General features: G+C 45.0%; 1 protein-coding gene across 4 annotated transcripts in view; it reads left to right on the plus strand.

Moving 5' to 3' along the window:
* The window catches only part of PLPP3 (phospholipid phosphatase 3), a 79,535-nt gene that overhangs the window by 28,027 nt on the left and 31,530 nt on the right, over positions 1–19,978 (plus strand). For all 4 annotated transcript variants that reach the window (XM_070591916.1, XM_070591938.1, XM_070591927.1 and 1 more), the window contains exon 2: positions 11,965–12,122. In XM_070591916.1, coding sequence (XP_070448017.1) covers positions 11,965–12,122 — 158 coding nt within the window. The remainder of the gene's footprint in view (positions 1–11,964; positions 12,123–19,978) is intronic.

The following is a 19,978-nucleotide window of genomic DNA, read 5'->3' on the forward strand; positions in this document are numbered from 1 at the left end:
TAATGCCCACCTGCTCTGTAAGGACGCCAGGGAGATGAAACTTTTGGTTTGTTTATAAAATACTCTGCACTCCTTGGATAAAGTTGAAAACTCCTACAATTAGACAGGTCCATAGACACCTGGTAAAACCAGGCTTTCATTTTGCACATGAAGACACAGAGCCTGAGAGCAGAAGAGTGGTTATGTAGTTACTTAACAGCAGAACTAACACTGATGAATGCAAGTTGTTATTATCAATTATCATTGGTTAGTATTTGCTTTTTAAGGCAGTCTTGGCAAAAGAAACTTAACTAATACTCCCAAACTTGCTTGTGTTATCTTATTAATATCAGGTATTTCTTTACTGAACCAAAAACTAGTATGGAAATCATTTTCCTCCCCAGATATTGGCTAAACTGACCCAATTCAGACTGCTTGAGAATCTCATTACCCAGTAGGTGAAAGGCTGGCTAATTTGCTAGAAAAGACACACAAAGTAGAGTGACCCCAATATATCAATATATCTATTCATGTATTGGCTTCATCTTACTTCAATTTATAGTAATCCCACTGATGATTAAACTAGAAACCTTTTTCCCAAGTAAGAAATTTCTTCTGGGTTGAATAGCATTTTAAACTGCCAGTTTTTCCTTTTTCGCACTTTTCAGCATCTATGTTTTAGGAATTAGATGGGCTCCCTCAAATGGCTTTTCCCATTTTTCCTCAGGGTTAAAAGTTGGGTAGAGGATGAGAGTGGAAGACAGCAGCAGTTTTGTTAATTTTGGGGGGGGAATCTTTCCAGTTCTGGATTTTTTTTTTTCTTATAGCCTTGAATACATCGTTGGCATTCAAATGGCAGCAAGGAATCTTTGAAATGCATTTACTGGGCTAGTCGATAAACTGGTGCTGCACGCCTACCGGCTGCCAAGTCATGTGCTAAAGGGTGTCCTCCGTGTTCCCTGAGCATTGAGAAACGCCTCCATGGACTTCTTGTCACGTCGCGCTGGGGGCAGTTGTCTCTGGAGGATGCATTCTTAGGGGCAGAGACTACATCGTATTTAGTTTCTGGAGTCCATAATTCGCTCAATGAGCAGTTTCCTCCTTCAAAGTAGCCTTTTCTCCCTCACTTTCTCGCCGCCAGCGCAGTTTGGGAAACTCGGAGGGGCAGGCACCGAGCCTCAGATGTCTGGGAAAGACGTTGACTCGTGCTTTAATCGGGTGCTTTGTAATGCCATCCACTCCCTGGATACTTCTAAAGCGAAAACGTAGCCTATACGGACAGCACCTCCAGAGGAAGTCAGCTACAAATTAAAAAGTGATTAGTGAGCATTTAGGCAGGAGGTTAAAGGGATTATTTTGGACTTCAAACTTTTCAGTTTTCAGGGCTTGTATTCAGTTACAAAATTACATCCTTGAATTATTTGTGCAGGTGGCAGCTGTCAGATTTGAAGAAGGTTTCTGTGTTTTACAAAGGGAACATTGACAGGGCTGGGAATGGGGAGTGTGCTCCCCGGGGAGGGCTGTTTTATCCGCAGCACACTGGAACAGCTTCAGTCTCACTTAGCTCGAGTGACAGTCCTTGTCTGAGCTGACACAGCCCTGTCCAGGTTACTCCAGCCGCCTTTTTGAGGAAACCAGTCAAGCCAGTTGACTGGCATCCTTTGAACAGCTGGCTAGTAGATTTCGGGACTGAGTTAGGTGCCTGCCACGTAATGCTTTATCCTCACAGCTCTTCGAAGTGGGTACTGGCATCCTCCTCTTTTTACAGCTGGGGCTCAGAGAAGTTAAGCAGCTGGCCGAAGATGGCAGAGATTATAAGCGGCAAAACTGGCTTTCAAACCCAGGTCTGAGTTACTTTGTTAGATTTGTGCTCTTCCTTTTGCTTAGAGCTTTCTTCAGGCAGAGATTTATTCCCAAGGTGATCACAGCAGGCGAGTTAGGGGTGTGCTGAAATTGATCTGGTCGCCCTGGGGTAGCTGGCCCAGGTCGGGTGAGGCCACTGAATCACTGAGCATCAGCCTCCTAAGCTTACCTGGGGTGCCCTACAAAGTGCTTTCTGATGGTTTCTACGTGAAAAAGACTGGGAGACTGACCATTAAGTGTCTTAAAGATCATCCAGCCCAATTACCCATCTGAGACTTGAAGCTGGTTAGGATCCCCATGAATTATCCCTGATGGGGTCATTAGCTCTTCGTGAGGATATGTGGTGTTGTATTGCTTTGGGATATTGTGATAGAAAAAGAGGATTTGGGATTTGAGAGAGATTGGATTAAAATTCAGAAGGAGGGGTAAAAACAGGATCCCCAGGTCAGAGTGTATTTGGGGTGGAGCCAGATCTTCTGAATTTTAGTTTGTTTCCTTTACATTTATTCGTACACATTTGTGGACACCCAGTAAGTGCCAGGAATTATTCTTTGTGCCGAGGATACAGAGATGAATAAATGTGGACCCTTTGCTGAAGAGACTCTCAGCTAGTGCAGGAGATAGATGCACAGTGCTGCAGGATGATGGGTCTCAGTTATCCCACCTGTTAAAGGGAGTCAATGACATCTGAGGAGAGACCTCAGATGTAGTTCCCAAAGTGTATCAGGATATTACTGAAATGTGCCTCACTCCGTTTAGAGTAGTATTTGTAACACCAACAAATATCTGATGGACTCTAATTCTTAAGTCACTTCTCACTTGGCTTTACTCTTTAGAATGAATGAGCTTTTATCAGAAGGAGGCTGTTTTTTTTTTATTTTAAATAACTATCGCCATAAAAATTAGAACTCTCTCGTAACTCCACTTAGTGTCCCATGGAGAGGAATAAGTTGGGTTTAATTCTTCTTCTGAAGCGTGATTCGTTCTGGCCCCACCGCCAGCCTCACGGAGTAGAAGTGTAAAGGCTTTGTAGTTCAATAACCTTGGTTTCCGATCCTCATTCCTTTTGCTAACTGTGAGGGATTTGACAAGCTACTTAGCTTCTGGCCTCAGTTTTCCCATATCTAAAATGCAGATATTGTTGACTGCTTGCAGTGGTGACTTGACACAATCCTTGGATTTATCATTGAAAACGTAGATAGGAGGCTCGGTCTTGGGTTAATATGAAGATATATACATAAACACATGCATATACTTATATACACGTCTGATGTGGCCATTACCTACCACAGAGGACTTCGTTGAGTCAAGAGTTAGTTGTTTCTATTTTTGGGGTTCATCCACGGACTTGCATATTCTCTAGAGCAGGGATAGAAAAGCCAGTGTCTATGGGGGTCAGGCAGTTAACAGAAATGACTGGAGTAGACCAGATATTGGAAAAAGGACAGTACAGGCTCAATGAGAATGGCAGCTGACACGCAGCCTTGGCGTCAGGGAGACGATAGGGAATGGTGGTGCCCTGGGGAACGTGTACAGCTCCAGTCACTACTGCCTGCATTGCCACATGGCATTAGAGCTGGTTTAAGAAGCTGGAAATCTAGTTGTTATGTGAGACCTCCCGTTATTAAATGTTAACAACTAATTTAAAACAATTTAAACCCTGGGTGGGCCAAACAGAACATCTCTGCAGGCCATGGCCTGGGCTGCCCGTTTGTGACCTTTGACCTAGCACTTGGCCCGTGTCGCCTGATGGGTTACCTTGGAGTGCCCCGATGGCCTACCAACAGGACTTTGTTCTCTCAGGGCCTCTGATAATGTTTCACCTCTTCGTTTTGGCGTCTGGCTCCAGCCTTAGCTTTTGACTATCTCGAACGTTGGCCCTCCCAGCTATCTGATGTCCTGCCAATCCACGTGTTGTTTAGTTTACTGCCCAGTGAACCTGGTGTTTTGTGTACACCTGGGCAGCATGGCTTGGATGGGAGCACACATGCTGACAAATGTATGTTTAACTGTTGGGAAAATAAGAAGAAATGTTTTTTCACCCTTAGAATAGACTTAGCTCCCATTCAGTCTTCTGTGATCTTTTGAGAATGCGTGGCAGGCTTCCTGCTGTGGTACTCCTTGCCTGCATCAGTGTGCCAGGTCCTGCTAACCAATGTCGAAGCCCCTTCTGTTTACACAATCCCAAGAAGCCCCTGGAATTAGAGGATTTTATGAGAATGCTTTTCCCTTGGGATCAGATTGCATTTGGGAAGTGGCTCGTCGGCCCAGGGCTACTTGAGTGAGCTTTTGACAGAACGCTGATCACATCTTAACCCTGCTTAAAAGCTTTCAGTGGCTTTCTGTCACATTTAGAAGCAAGAACTAACATTTATGGAGCCAGGCAATTACTGAATACTTTATAAACTGTGTCTCAGTCATCTAATCAACTATGTATGTTGGGAACTATCGTACAAAGTCCTATTGTACTGTGATGAAAATGAAGTTCAGAGAGGTATAGTGACTTGCCCAAGGTCATACAGTAAGCATGACAGGTGATAGAAGTGGGATGTGAAATCCTGTCTGCCTGGCTCTGAAGTTCATGGATAAATTGGAAAAAAGTAAATTTGTCAGAGTGGATTATATGGCTCAGTGAATCCTTTGTAGAAGAGATGTTTAAGTCTTGAAGGATGAGTAGGAGTTTGTCAGTGGTATTTTAATCCAGGTGTTAAAAACATTACTTCACAGAGTTGTTAGGAAGATCAAATGTGATTATTTATGTAAAAGCGATAGAACTGTGTGCACACGTGTAATTCTTGTTGTGTCCTAGCCCTGGGCAGCCATATTGCAAATGAACACATTTGGGTCAGTCATAAGGGAGTCTTGAGGCAGGAGAGTGGCTGGATCTGTATGAATCCATCTCAACATCTAAGGAGGAGCTTGCTTTTTATCCTTGTTCAAAGTCAACATACACTTTCCAGAGCTTTTTAGCTTTGTTAATATCTGCAGAGACATAGTTCATGTGTACTTAACAAGAAAGGCTAACTGGCCCCTTCTCTGAACGACCTTTAGAGTCAGTAATCTATTACGTGGCCTGGGTACGCCTCTTAGCAGAGTGGACACCAAGGCAAGTTATTATCTCTCTGACCCTCAGTTCTTTGGCTATATACTAATAATTTAGAGGATTGTTTTGAGAGTTAAATCACTGGATGTATCCGAAGCTCCTGGCACGTAATAGATGGCCAATGAATGTAAATTTACTCTCATCCTTATTTAAAAGAGACATCAAAAGAGAGAAAGGAGGTCTTGGGAGATGACCCAGTTTTACCTGGGGTAGAGGAATTGTAAGTCCTGTTGGCTCTGATAGTTGTGTATTACGAAAAATAAACTATCTCATTTGTGAAATATATAATGGTGGCAAAAGAGGCCTGGAGTCTCTCAATGAAAGATAAGAATCATGGACTGCTGGTCAGTTTGTTTTTTAGTTCCTGGAAGATGTGGCAACCTTTTAAAAATCCAATTGAAAAGACCAAGAGAGCTGGGGGTTTTAAGGCAGCTGATATAAATTGTTTTAAAGAATGAAATGCTTTTGCTTTCAGCACTTTGAAATATGAAAGGCCATCTCGAGTTTTTTTCCACACCCAAGATGAGACTAAAGACAGGTGTCTCTGTTGTAGAACCTGAGACTTTCTGAAGTTGAGGAACTCAAAAACAGTGCAGTCTCTTGCTCATCATTGTGTCCCCAGCACCTAGCACAGTTCCCAGGACTCAGTAGTTGTCCATACGTGTGTGTGGGATTCAACTAAAGACCTTGGGCTTGGAGTCAGGAAGCCCCGGACCAGGACCAGCTCTGCCGTTAGTTTCTTCGTTTCTTCCATGTAGTTGGTTTTAGTTCTGACAGTCTTCTTCTTGTGAAGAAAGGGCCTGAACTTTCCAATACTGAAGAATTGAGCGTTTGTCAAAGAAATCCTCTAGACCCAGAATATTGTGTGTTCACACTAGCCAACAGCAAGTGTTTTTCATGGCAGCCTATTTCAAACGTGGGGAGACGCCTTCATAGTAAACTTAGTTTTGTCTCATCTGGATTGTGTCCAGTCTAAAAATCTGGACAAATATCATAAACCAAAGAAAGTTTGCACATTTCTAAGACCAGTAGCAATTAATTACTTTAAATAGAAACCCTGTCACTTACAAGCAACATAAATATTTGTATTTTGAACCTCTAAGTAGTAGTTGGGTTGACCATTCTGGCCTTAAGTGATTTAAAAAAAAAATCAGTTGGTTTTCGTATTTTAACAGGGCATACATTTATAAAGAAAGGCAGGGTCAGGTCATGGAGTGAGAAAACATGAGCCAAAAGAAAGACAGACCTGGGTTCAAATCCCAGTGACCAATTGACTCCCTTGGGAAACTTAGGTTACAAAACTTCTGGATTTAATTTTCTATTGAGTATACGTGAAAATAATAACATAACTTTTCATAGCTATTGTGGAGATTAAAATACATTAATTCCTAATTAGACTCCAAACTCCTTGAAATCAGAAGCCCAGTGTCTTCCGCCTATATTTCTAGCATCTGGTCCAGATTGGCCCAGATTGGTGCCGGTTGCTACCTTTGCCCTTCAGATGATGTGCCTAACCTCCCGGAGCCTCAGTTTCTCTGTTTGTAAAGTGAGTAGAACTCTATACTGTAGGCAGGATGTATAAATTCTTGTCACAGAATCATAATAGGTGCCTGATTTGAGCAACTATGCTATTCTTTTTTTTTTTTTTTTTTGAGGAAGATTAGCCCTGAGCTAACTGCTGCCAATCCTCCTCATTTCACTGAGGAAGACTGGCCCTGAGCTAACATCCATGCCTATCTTCCTCCACTTTATATGTGGGATGCCTACCACAGCATGGCTTGCCACGTGGTGCCATGTCCACACCCGGGATCCGAACCGGCGAACCCCGGGCCGCCGAAGCGGAACGTGCGCGCTTAACTGCTGCGTCACTGGGCCGGCCCTGCAGCTGTGCTATTCTTCGTAGCTATACACATATTCTACGTCCAGTATTCTTTGTGGGTAGGTATGTAGGCTTTCTGCAGATGTTAGTTGAATTATTACTCTCATGAATCCTGGACTTTGCATATTTTAAGGTATCTACAGATCAGACTAAGGGGAAGGGTGGACAATTCTGGAAAAGACACTTGAAGGACTTGTATACAGGAGCCATGGGAAGCCCCTCCCTGATGCTCTGATTTTGGTCCTGCAAAAGCACAAAGATTTCCCATTCACTCTCCCACCCCCACTCTTCCCCTGCCTTCACAAGGGCTTTCTAAGAAACGCTGAGGGCAGGAGGCTGTGTTTAATTTTGTGCAAATGTGAAGCTGTGGCTGAGGGGAGCAGGGATCTCAGGCTGGGTCACTTCTGTAACACTTCCCACATGACTTTATCAATGGGTGGGCCGCGAAAACTTATCCTCTGTTTTTTTACACCCCACTCCTAAACCACCCAACCTGCCCAACTGTTGGTTTTTCAAAACCCAAGAAGTTTCAAAGGCCTGAACTCAACACAGGGGCCTTTCTTCATGCTTTGATTTTCTGCGCATTAAGTGTTTGTCAGTGAGTTCATATTTCACCTCCTCTGCAGCCTACACATCCCAAGAGGTCCCTGGAGGATAGGAAGTTAATTGATCCTTGATTAAAAGAAGGAGAAATGCTTGAGTCTGGGTCTAGAACCGCCAAACGGTATGTGTGTGTTTATATATGTATGTGTGTATATGTAAGTGTATATATAAACACACACTCTTTTTGGTTCTGCTTTGCAAGAAGCTCGTAATGTACCTTTCGTTATAGATGAATCTAAATCCCAGGATATTGGCTTCAGGGCTTTGGTTCACTTAGATACTGAGCACGTGCGTGGTACATGGTCAGTGTTCAGTGAACAATAGCCAGTGCTGGTGCCTTGACGGTTCCAAACAAAGCATTTTTTTCCTTCGAAGACCATGAGGTTTGCTGAGCTTCAGTTAATCTATTAATACTCATAGGTGCCTCCTGCTCTCTGTTTTAAGTGACTCACTCACTTTAGAAAGCACCCAGGAGTCAGATAATTTGAACCCCGTCCAGCTCCACCACTTCCTTGCAGAGTGACTCTGGTAAGTCACTTTAATCCCTTTGAACCTTAGGGTGACTTAAGGTGTTAGTTTTTATAACCCTTTCTCCCATTAGCCTTTGGGCCACCTGAAGGTTGGGACTTACACTCATTCATTTCACTAGCCCAGTCAGTGCCTAGAATGTAGTCGGCAGCCAGATTGTCAGGCTGCGGTAGTTTATGTGGGGATCCTTAGCACAATTTCGGCACATAATAGCTGTTTAGTAAGTGTTAGTTATTATTATTATTCTCTGTGCTGTTTTTTCCTTTCTTTCATTGTTTATTTGTGTATCTCTTCCAGCACTATAGTTACTTTTAAAATTGTAATCTCATAATGGCCATCAGTTTGGTTGACTGCCTTATTGGAATCAGTAAACTATACTGAGTTTTCATTAACGTACTTTTAGCCCTGGGACCCCGGACACGTTCTCCTCATATTCAGGTCAAGCCAAGCCTCCCATCCTCTGTGGGCCATCTTTCGAGTCACGTAGGGCAGTCTTTTGTACCCCTGTCGCACTCTGTACATATATCAGTCCTCACACTAGAAATATTGTTGAGCACTTGTTTTTGTGACTTTGTTCCAATACCATGAGCCTCTTGAGGGCAGGCACTATGACCTGTTCACCTCTAGATTCCCAGAGACTAGCACTGGGGATTTTCTTGAAATCACGTGATCAGGGACTATAGTGGTTGGTAATAAATAGGGTGCCAAAGTTAGAAACGGAGATGCTGCTTTGGAAAAGAGCAGTCTCTTTGTGTCTTGGAGAGGTAAGACGTGGTGTTTTGTCTCTTGGGGACCAGCTGCCCCGTTGGGGGAAATGTTTATGCTTTTTTCATCCGCTGGAGGGATCGGAGGTTGCTCTCTTCCTGGAACAAAGTCAAGATTTCACTGGCATCACCCCCAGTCATACCACAAGTTTGTAGGGGAGACCGAAAAGCCATTGGTTTTTCTAAATGCTATCTCCACGCCTTTCAAGAAAATAAACAGAACATATTCAGATCCAACTGCTTGTCTCTTTGTGGTCCTCATCCACATAATCAAAACCGGAAACCCTCCTCAAGCCTTGGACAAGGAAGGAAGAAAAAGGATTTGGATTGCTCCCAGGTGAAGAGAGTGAAGGAATTGAGCGCATAGATTTTCTTTCCTAGGTTTCTCCGTGGGACTTCGCCCTCTGCTTCCTTCTCACGTTTGTTGAGTGTCCACAGTGTCAGCCGGACGGCGCTGCCATTCCCAGTGCTGCTGTCTGGTGTCTTCCAGCTGAAGCAACTTCCTGTGTTGATTTTAGTCGACGATATGTGTCCTGTCCTACTAGATTGTATGCTCCCTGAGGGCAGGTCTTGTGTCATCTTTGTATTCTGTATACATAGTTAAGACTCACTAAATATTTGTTGAATAAATGAATGAGTTAATACCTTAACTCCTGACATCGTCCCAGCAATCCCAAAGCTAGATTTCGCTTGTCCCATTGAACAGATGAGGGGTTTTTAGGGATGTGAAATAACCTGCTCAAGTAGGAGGGAGCAGAGTGGAGATCATTAACCCTGTTCTATCTAACTCCACAGCTCTTATATGTGTTTTATTGTCCTTAGAAACATATGTTTTACAGGCCTATCATGTGAACACTATTAAAAATAGAAGCCGGAGGCCTGAGAGTGTAGTGCAAATGGAAGGTACCCGGGGTCTGTTCCCTTCCTGGGTTTATTGGCAACGCTTTGGCTCGTGGGCACCACAGAGGCTGCAGCCGGGCTCGGACGTGCAGTGCGGCGATTTTATCGCGATGTGTGGAACTTTAAAAGCAGACTATTAATATCATACTGCTGGCTTCTCAGCTACTTTTCGTGGCCAACTTGGCCACATTTCAAAATGTGTCGGCAGTGGACTGAAGATGGATGGTTCAGGCCCATATGATATCTTTTCTCTGCCTGCGCCGAACCCCAAAAGATCAGCTAGCTGCTCTCACCATCTCTAAGCCAGAAGCTTTGTCCACTGCCTCCCCGTGCCCCCAGCACTCCACTGCAGAGACAGGGTTCCAAGAGCCAGGGGTGATGGCCTCCACGGGCCCCTTGTGTTTACTCTGAGGAGGTCAGACACAAGGCTGCGGTGTGTTGCTGTTCTTTCTTTTCAAAGCGCCAGTATGAATTCGATAAAGTAAATTGTTGTTCTAGCAGGAAGCAGTTAGGGGCTCACAAAATAAATAGCCGTAGAATTCAAATAAATCCAAAGAATAAAACCAAATAAATCCATGTGTGTATGCACAGTGATACGTAAATACACTTTTTAGAAAGTGAGCATTTTTATCACTGTTGGTCTGGACCGAAGTAATTGAAAAATTGTGGAGTTCACGGTACATTTTTTTTTAAGAGGCGGTCTGGGGCTTCGAGTAACGTGACGTGAATTTAATTCTTTTTGAAAAACATGAAAATGGAATTTTACCTTTTAAACAACCGCTTATCTTAGGATTTTTCAGCTAATGAAATTCACATTTGGATGAAACCAATTTGCAAAGTTAAATTAGGGATTTAGGCGTTTTGGAGTGAGACTAAGAGACTAGAGTGAGCTAAGTGTTCTCTTTGAGTCTCGGTTCTCTCCCCTTGAAAGGCGAGCGATAGGAGTGCTTAAGTGAGGCGTTAAAATGACCTCTCAGGCTTGTTGGAAGGTTTAGCAGACAAGTGGATATAAAGTACCTTACATGTTGTCGGTGCACATCAGTGGTGGCTGTTAGCATGAACAAGATGTGTTTCCTGGTCTTCCCTAGTCCGAACATCGGTGGCTCACCTTTTACTTTGTGAGGTGGCATTGGGGCTCGGTATTGAACTTGGTGGTAGGGGAGGAAGAGACCTTCTAGTCTAAGAGAAGAGCAAGAACCAAGACAGAGTTTTGTGGATTGTTTTCTTAGAGGACATGTCAAGGGGAGCAGCACACTTTGAGTCTGGAGCCGAGAGGTTCAGGTCATAGGGAGCTCTGGAGGTCCCACTTAAGCACTTCATCTTGTTCTGTGCAATGGGGAACCAATGAAGAGGCTTGAGCCAGGCAAGGCGTGCTTGTGGTCAGGAAGTAGACGTGGATCTGTGTAAGAGGCAGCGAAGGTCAGGAGACCGATTTGGAGGCTATTGCAGGATCCAAGCAAGAGAGATTGTGGGCATTCACTTTTTGCTTCAGGGTTGTAAGGGACTTTTCCTGGCAGGTGATGGAATCCGTTTGCCATGACCTTTAAGAGAATGGCATCTGAGCCAGTTACTGATAAACTAGCAGCAGCTGCAGGAGCGGTCTGGCACTCCAGGAGGCCCTTGGGCTCTGCTCCAGGTCTGCAGGCTACAGGGCCCGGCTTGGCTCTGCTCAGTCTTGTCAGTGACTCTGAACAGTGAAGGAAAAGGATTGCAGATGGCATTCATTGAGCAGCTACTGTGTGCCAGCACTTTGCTAGAAGGTTTATGTGCTTTGTTCTCCTTTAGTCATCACCACAACTCATTTGTGGGGAAACTGAGGCTCAGAAAGATGGAGTGAGAACCAGAGGTCCCATTGCTAAGAAGTGGTGGATCTGGGATCTGACTCCAAGGCCTTCAGTACTCCATGCAGCATGGCCTCAGGACGAGTTTCTCAAGGGGGATATGGTTACCACTTAGGAACGCACTAGGAGGCATAATGAGACATCGTGAGATTTTGGGCTGTGCTAGTAATTATTATAAGTTGGACTTTCATTTTTAGCAGGATGCTGTAGAGCAGTGGGAAAGCTCCTGCCCTGGCTCTTCCACTGCCTCCCGCGGTGTTCTTGGACAAATTGAGAGGACGATGCCACTCTCTTCTTAGGGGTGACCAAAGAAGGAAAGCGGGTGCATGTAGTGAAGCTCGCGACAGGCTGTAGAGTGCTGCCAGCACTGGGCCTTCATGTCCCTGTCGATGGTGTCATTCGGGGTGGTCTTTGCTGTAGGTCGTTCTGCTTTGGCTTGCTTGCACTGATGTTTCCCCTTGTCTTTTTCTTTTCCGGTGTGTGTGATGGTTCCATCTTGACCAGCGGGCCTGCCCTTCCTCATCATTGAGACGAGCACCATCAAGCCTTACCATCGAGGGTTTTACTGCAATGACGAGAGCATCAAGTATCCCCTGAAAACTGGAGAGACGATAAATGATGCTGTGCTCTGCGCTGTGGGGATTGTCATCGCCATCCTCGCGGTAAGAGCCCAGACTGCCAGGCTCAACCTGTCTGACTTACCCTGTGTCAAATGATAGAATGTCTGAGCCAGCAGACTCTTGGCAGGTCAAGGAGAATTTCATTTGACTAACACTGTTTATTTCATGCAGTTGATACTGTTACTAAAGGTGTTTTAAAACACTCACTATATATATATATACACATATATACTAAAAGTAGTATAAAATTATGCTAAGCACCCTTCGAAAATACTTTGCATGCATTATCCTCACAACAATCCGATGAAGTCTAGATATGGTTCTTATCTTTCTTCTGCAAGTTAAGAAACTGAGGTCCATGGAGTAAAAATAATTTGCCTGAGGCCACTTGGTTAGTAAGTGATAGATCTGGGTTTTGAAGCTAGTTGTCCCTTACCCCAGCATCTGAGCTCTGAGCAACTGTGCCGTAAAGCTGAGCCCCAGAGGAGGGGGACATGGCTCATCAGGTAGCACTGCATTTTCTGTGTCTGTCCATACTGGCGCTGTGCTGCTGTGACAGTGATAATGCCACTGGTGTTCTCTGGCGTATTGTTTAGTTCTCTCATCCAGTGGCTCTGGTGTCAAAGTGAAAATAAAATGGGACTTGAAATCCAGAGACCTAGGTTCTAGAACTAGGGATCACCATCTTGCTTCACAGCCGTAGCGTTGCAGTGAGGAGTGAAAGAGATCATGAATATTGAAATACTTTGCAAACTCTTAATTGCTGAGCAGGTTACTCATATGCAAGTGTAAAGTCCAGACTTACGTCCAGATCTTCCCTTAAAGATGAAGTCCTCACTGAGGATGCAAAAATGTGACACAGATTTGGACAAGCCCAGAATTGTTTTGAGCAATGGTAGCCTCGTGGGAATTGGGGTATAGCCCGCCTGGGCTCTGCTTGGAAGGTCTCTGCCCTGTTCTAGATGTTGTGTCCATCTGGGGCAGGAGAGGGGGTGAGGAATTGAGGGTAATCCCGTCTTGTAATTTGTGAGTTATGCATTTTCACAGCTGTCCGTTCCACGTGTCCAGTATTTTCTGTTTGTTCTTTGCCCTTGAACCCCAGCCATCTGGGTGAGACAGCCGCATCATGTGCATCAAAGTCGTAAATTCTGTCTTAGATCCTTGAGTCATCTTTGCATTAGCTGTAGCCTGGAAACTTATCTTTGGCCTGTGTTAGCAAGTCAAGAAGGGAGGAAGTTAGCATTAACAACACTCCATGTGAAATCAGTGCTAGTATCCCCATTATACAATGGAAACCCAAAAGCTCATAGGGGTTAAATGATGTGCTCAAAGTCGACAGCTAATAAATGTGGACTTCACGCCTGTGCCTGGCTTATTTCAAAGCCCTCTTTCCATCTTGCAGACTCGCTTTTGGATGGGAGGTTGGCTCTCTTGTCCAAAGGAGCTGCTCACGGGGATAGGCAGTCAGCTACTTTTGCCTGCTCTGGACCTAATGTAAGCTGCTGATGGTACATGAACCACAGTTCATGAAGTTTTTCTTTTGACTTCCCCACTCTGGGGGTTGGTTGTAAACTTTGAGACCCCTCTTTGTTTTTTAATAACATCGTAAACCAAGCACACAATCAACAGTTTGAAATTGGGGAGGGGGAAGGGAGGCTAGTGGAATTCTTTCCAACCTTTAAAGAAAAACAGTCCATTTGGCAGCTGGAGTAGTTTTTAAGGGTGGACTAAGGATCGTTGTGTTCAGAAACTGAGAAATATAAAAATCTGATTTTACTGTTTGCTCCAAATTGACATTGTCGGGTTGAGTCCTTTAGGAGGAATCGCTTTGCCTGGAAAAGACATTTGTAATGGAAGGCAAATAATCGCACAGTATCTCATACTGAGGTTTGAACAGGTGCTTTTGACCCTTGGAGGATCAGTTAATTGAATGATTTTACGAAGCCGACTACAGGTTAAGATAAGAATAGCCCAGGGACAGGGATGTCAGCTCTTCGCTCTGCGAGGGGTTAGCCCGGGCTTGCCTAGTGGGCTGCTCCCAGACCTGGCACCCCTGGAAAGAGACACTCTTCAGGGGCCTTGCCACCCCCTACCTCTGCGAATTAGGCGAATCACTGCTTTCTCTAGCCCTCATTTTCCTCATTTGTAAAATGAGAGTGGTGTTTGAATTCACACGTAAGGATTGCTCTAAGAATCAAGTGCTGTCATTTGTGGGCACGCGCTTTGTAACTGTGGGTTAGGTGGACCTAGGTGCTAAAGTAGCTTTTTCGGGGTCCATGCTTGTCTTCTGTTCTTCCTTCTTCAAGCAAAACTCTCGGTCAACAGCTCTTTTCCTGTTTTTGCCAAGACCCGTCCCTTCCTCCTCAGGAGATGCTAACATTTCCAAATAAAATCTGTTTCTAAGAGCTTGGCTGTGCCTCATGTCTCTCTTCAGCTCATGTTGATGTTTTAACTAAAATGCTCTCTGACCTCCCAGGCTTTGTTGAAGCGATCATGTGCTGTGGCCCTGGTTATAGCATGAGCAACCGCCCTGCTTCCTCCTGCCATACAATGGCAGCAAAATAGGTTGGGAGAGTGCTCTCCTACAGGTCCAGGAAAGACCAGGCAAGAAAATACTGCAGTAATCCTTATCCTTCGTCAGGTCCACTGTGTGCTGTAGAAACCTGTGGACCGGGTTCAAGCATTTCATCCTTGAGGAAACCCTGAGAGCGAGGCATTCATTCTTAGGGCTCTCAGTTTAGCGTGAGTTAAATGCCTAAGCTCTGGTTCACAGCTGAGCTCTTCTGTTATGGAACGTAGCAAGTTAATTAACCTCTTTGAGCCTCAGTAGGCTCATCTGTTAAATGGAGATAATATGTCTACTTATTAAGGTTTTCAGAATTAAATGAGCTAATGTATGGAAAGTAATTCAGTGCCTGGCACCTACAGTATACTCAATAAATGTTAACTGTTTTTATTGTAAATGAGTAAACTGAGTCAAAAAGTGGTGAAGTGACTTAGCCAAGACCTTCTATCTGGTAAAAATACAATCAGGAGAGGAACTCCAGCCTTTGAACACAATCATATCTCCTGCTCTTTCCTCGTTTTTGGTTGATTAGAAGCCAGGTCTCTTGACTCTCACTCCAGTGCTCTTTGCACTGTGCTGCTGATCCAGCTGCCCCTGTATCTCAGCTGGAGGCCTGTATGACATGTGGGCTCCTCATGAGGTCTTCTTGCCCACTTACCTGCCATTAAGTACCAGAGCACCCATGGAAAAAGTAAAAGCAAAGACCTCAGAGGACAAGTGAGTAATTCTCTTTAGTATACTCAATTCTGGAAAAGCTTACTGCTTAAATTAAACGACAACAGCACGTTCCCACTTTCCCATTATGACTGGCCCTAGAGCCCAGCTGGCTGCATCCAGAATCTGCTTCTGATCAGAGGGCGTGAATGACAGTCAGGGAGGGCAGAGGGGCACCCAGAGCTGGAAATCTCATCATCCTGCTGCTTGCTGCCCGCACCTTCTCCTGCCTTCTGCCTTCTCCTGCCTTCTCCTGCCTCCCGCCTCCTGCCTCCTGCCTTCTCCTACCGTGTCAGGTTTGTTTGAAACCACAAGAGAAGCCTTGTCTGATTCGGATGCCCTTGCCCCAGTCCGAATAGTCCCCGCAACAAAGAGTGGAATGCCAGGGGAGTTGAGAGTGCGGTTTTGGAGATGCAAATCATCTGAAGTTATAGAGAAAGCAGACACCTGTCTATGGCAGGAGATATGGAAAAATCTCGTCATTTTGACCTCTTTTTCAGATGTGCTTCAGATTCTGGAATTATAGCATAATAGGAATTCCTTCCAAATCCACAACGCAATGGCTCCTCTCCCTGCCTTGTAAAGCCTTGATGACTCTAGCAGCACTGAGATTGGGAGGAACAGTAAAGAATCATCTCCTATCTGGCTCCCGGCAGTTTGCCTTACGCTGTGCTGGGAAGAGTATTATGGGCAAAGATTTCCATATGGAAAAAATGCTCTGTAGTCTTTTTAAATAAACATGGGCTCAGTACTTGCCTTGGTCAAATCCTGAAAGGCATTTATGTAGATTCTTAATATCTAGGGGTTGACACAGGGGTGAGTCATGGGTGAACCCCCTTCTCCCTCTAGCCATAAAAATGCTCCTTTTCCTCTCAGATCCCGTTGAATCTAATCCTCTGTAATAATATTCCTAACTAGAGAAAAACTTCAGACTTTGGCATCATCTGACTTAGGTTCATTCCCAACTTCTGTGCTCACTCTTTCTGTTACTTGTCTGTTGAGCTCAGGCAAGACATCGACCCCCTTGGAAGAGAGCTGCACCTTTCTTTTCTGTAAATCACAGGCAGTAGTTCACCAGTTCGATAGGCTTGTTTTGGGGGTCAAATCACGTGACGTGTGTCATCACTGAGAATCATGCCTTCCATTTCTGCAGTGACGTACAGTTTACAAAGTGGCCTTTATGTGCATATTCTCTTATTTGCATCTGGTAGTGATCCTGCAAGGTTGATTGTTACAGCTAAGGCAACTGGGGTCAAGGATATTAAGGGACTTTCCCATAACTAATTAGTGGCAGGGCCAGGCTAGGAGTCCTCTGATTCTGAGGCCAAGGCTTTTTTAAATAATGACACCACTGCTGCTTTCTGAAGCCTGCCTACTTTCCATTATTATTTATCAAACACCCGTGGTGTAGCAGGTGCTGGGGACACAGTGAACCTCAGCCCGACTAAGCTGCATGTCGTCTCTCAACAGTAAACTGCCAGAAGCTGCCTTATCTTGAGCAGACAAATAGCATCTTCGATACACATTGCCTTGTAGTATGATTTGTGGCCGGGTCTCATCTGCCCAGCTAGATGATAGGTTCCTGGAAGGCAGAGACCAGGCCTTTTCCTCTTGGATATGTACGTACTAAATAAACACCAAGCAGACACCTCCTTCTCTAAGAAGCATTCCTTGGCTGCTTTCTCCCCCACCTTCTAAAGGTCCCAGAGATCCCTGGGTCCACCTCTGTCTTTGCAGTCACTAGGTTGAACTGTCATGTCTGTTTACTTGTCTGTTTTCTTGTTACCCTGTTAGCTGCATCAGGGTAGAAACCAGTCAGATTGGATTTTGTATTGCTAATGCAAGGCACAGACGTCCATGCACAATGAATGTTTGTTAAAAATCACAGAGGAGGCTATAAATTTGGGCAGAAAATCAAAAGCATTAGGCCAAAAGGTGTCAGAGGACGTATGGAGCAGGGAGAAGTGTCCTATTTGCTTCCTAAGATCTTAAATATGGTCCATGATGTACATGGGAATGTGCAAATTTCTTGCTAGAGAGACAAGAAGAGCTTAATACCTCCAGGTCTTGTTTATTCAGGATCAGGCTTCAGTTAGCCTACATCTGGACTTCATTACTTCCTCCCTGCCCCCATCGCCCTTTATCTGAGAGAGCACTGCCAAGAAAACAAGGTTCCCCAAGATTGCCTCCTCATTAAAGGTTAGTCGAGTTCTCAATTCTGAAAGAAGAGAAGTCGTGCTGGCCCAGCGGTGCCTTAGTGGGGGACCCAGTCCCCCAGTTTACAATCCGCTGCATCTGTGCAATTACCAAGACCACCAACAGAGAGTGGCCACATTAATCCTTCAACTGTGTCATCCCCTGATCAGATGGCTACAGAATTCTTCTAAAACCTTTTTATGCCTGGGGGGATGGTGGGAGGGGGCATCTATTTGCAATTTAACAAACACGGGGCCTTGAGATTAGGCTTCCGTCTGTTCCGTTTGCCCTGGAAGACGTGAGTGCTGTGGCCATTCTTCCTTACTTCTGTATAGCTCTTAGGGGTTAATGACTATGTGAAAAATGTATGTAATATGAAGGTGATGAGATTCTCCATTTTAAATGCTAATGCTTAGGAGGCTGAGAAATCCATCCTGTGTGAGTCAGTGTGTGTTAGGGGATGGGGTAGAGAGCCGGATAACATTTACTAGCTATCTAATGGGCTGGAAACCAATATACCTTATCTTAAATCCTCTTCAGCAGCTACATGAGGTACGTATTATTTATCCCATTGACAAATAAGGGAGGGTCCTGGGACTTCTACTGGCATGATGTGACTAGTGTGAGGTTACTCAGGTTAGTGAATGGGGGAGCAGGGATGAAAACCCAGGTCTGCCTGGCTTCAGAGCCCAAGCGCTTGAACTGACATGTATTGAAGGCCCACTCTGTGCTAGGTGCTGCAGAGAGTGCTGTTCATTTAGTGAGCTATAAAAGCTTTTAGTTCCTGGCCTTGGAGAGCTCAGTGTGGGGAGGAAGATAAAACATCTGGACCACAGGGCACACAACGGTCTAAGATCAGCGGTGTGCGGTAGTGTTCGTATGAAGCGGTCTGTACAGAAGGCGGTAGATACCATGCTGTCTGTCGGTAGATGCTCGGTGAGACCTCACTCAGAACGAGCAGGCGCCATGGTAGGCACCTTGGCCTAGAAGCAGATGTATGAGACACAGAGGCTGCCTTCAGAGTTTAGGGTCTAAAGGGGGAGCAGGTGAAGTCCAAGACTGACTACACTGTTAGCCCTTCAAGGAGACTAAAGAATTGGTCAGAGAATTAAGAAGGGAGTCAGGGCAGTGCAGGGGGGTGGGCCCTGGAGAGGTGAGAGCATCAAGACAAAACAGGCCGGATGCTGTAGATGCCCTGAGGTATAAATAAAGTGATATGGGAGTTCAGAGGAAAGGTTATTTTCATTGGCAAAGGCGGCGTCGTCGTCATCATCATCGTCATTCATTGAGCACTTGTCCCATTTAATTATCACAACAACCCTGAGCTCTTGGTACTGTCATCATCCCTGTTTCCACACCTCAGGAAACTAAGAGTTATGGAGGTCGTTTGTCTTAAGACTGCTAAGTAAAAGAGCCAAAACTCTAACCAGTGCATGAGTTGGCACTTGAGCTCCACTGGAAGAATGGTGGGGTTTTCGTCAGAAATCCTGACATTCCAGGGAGAGGGGATCGCTCCCAACGATGGTTGAGTCTGACAAAATAGCGTTTTCAGGAAATGCAGAGCGGACTTGTTTGGCTGGAGACCTAGAGTCTAAGGGAGTAGACAAAGATAAGGTAGGAAAAGATTTCAGCAAGATTGTGAAATTCCTTGAATGCCGAGGAGTTTTTACTCCAATTAATTGGCTAGAGATTGGTGAAAGTATTTTAAGCTAGCTTGATCAATTTTCCAACCAAGGTAAGGATGAGGCCTGAACCACAGTGGTGGCAGTGCGAGGGGAAGAGAGCAACAAAGATGGCTGTGGGATACCTTGCAAAAGGTAGGTGAACAGAACTGGATGACAGTGGGATCGAGGAGAGGGAGGAGTTTAAGATTTCATGTCCTTGCAGTTATGTTTGATGGCACCTTGAGCAGAAATGGAGGGAAGAGAAATGAGGCTTGGGGCAGAGGCTGGAATGAGTGTGATCTTAGACTTGGTGAAGTTGACATGCTGGTAATGTCGGTTTGCTAAGTAGTTGAGAGGTTTGGCAGAAGATTGGAATAGGACTGCTAGGGTCAGCTGAAACGAGAGAGAGAGAGATGCTCTTTTGGAGGTCATCTTCACAGAGGTAATAATTGACGCTATTGCAGCAGCTGAGATCATGGCAGAACGGCAGGGATACAGTCCTAGGAAGACTTAGATTTATCTGATAGAACCCAGAGGTAGAGCCACGAGAAGGAGGAGGAAGGTGTTTGAGAAATAGGAAGAAAATCACCCCATGCGATATGATGGAATTTAGGAAATTCAATGTCGAAGAGGAGTAAGCAATGGGCAGCAGGCACTGCTACAGAAAGAACAGCCAGGAGTCTGGAGTGGACAGGCAGAGCTAGTCATCTAGGAGACCCATGGCTTTGAGTCCCTGACTTTTGGGAAAATAACGATGC

The sequence above is a fragment of the Equus przewalskii genome, chromosome 2 (genome assembly GCF_037783145.1).
Source record: "Equus przewalskii isolate Varuska chromosome 2, EquPr2, whole genome shotgun sequence".
NCBI lineage: Eukaryota > Metazoa > Chordata > Mammalia > Perissodactyla > Equidae > Equus > Equus przewalskii.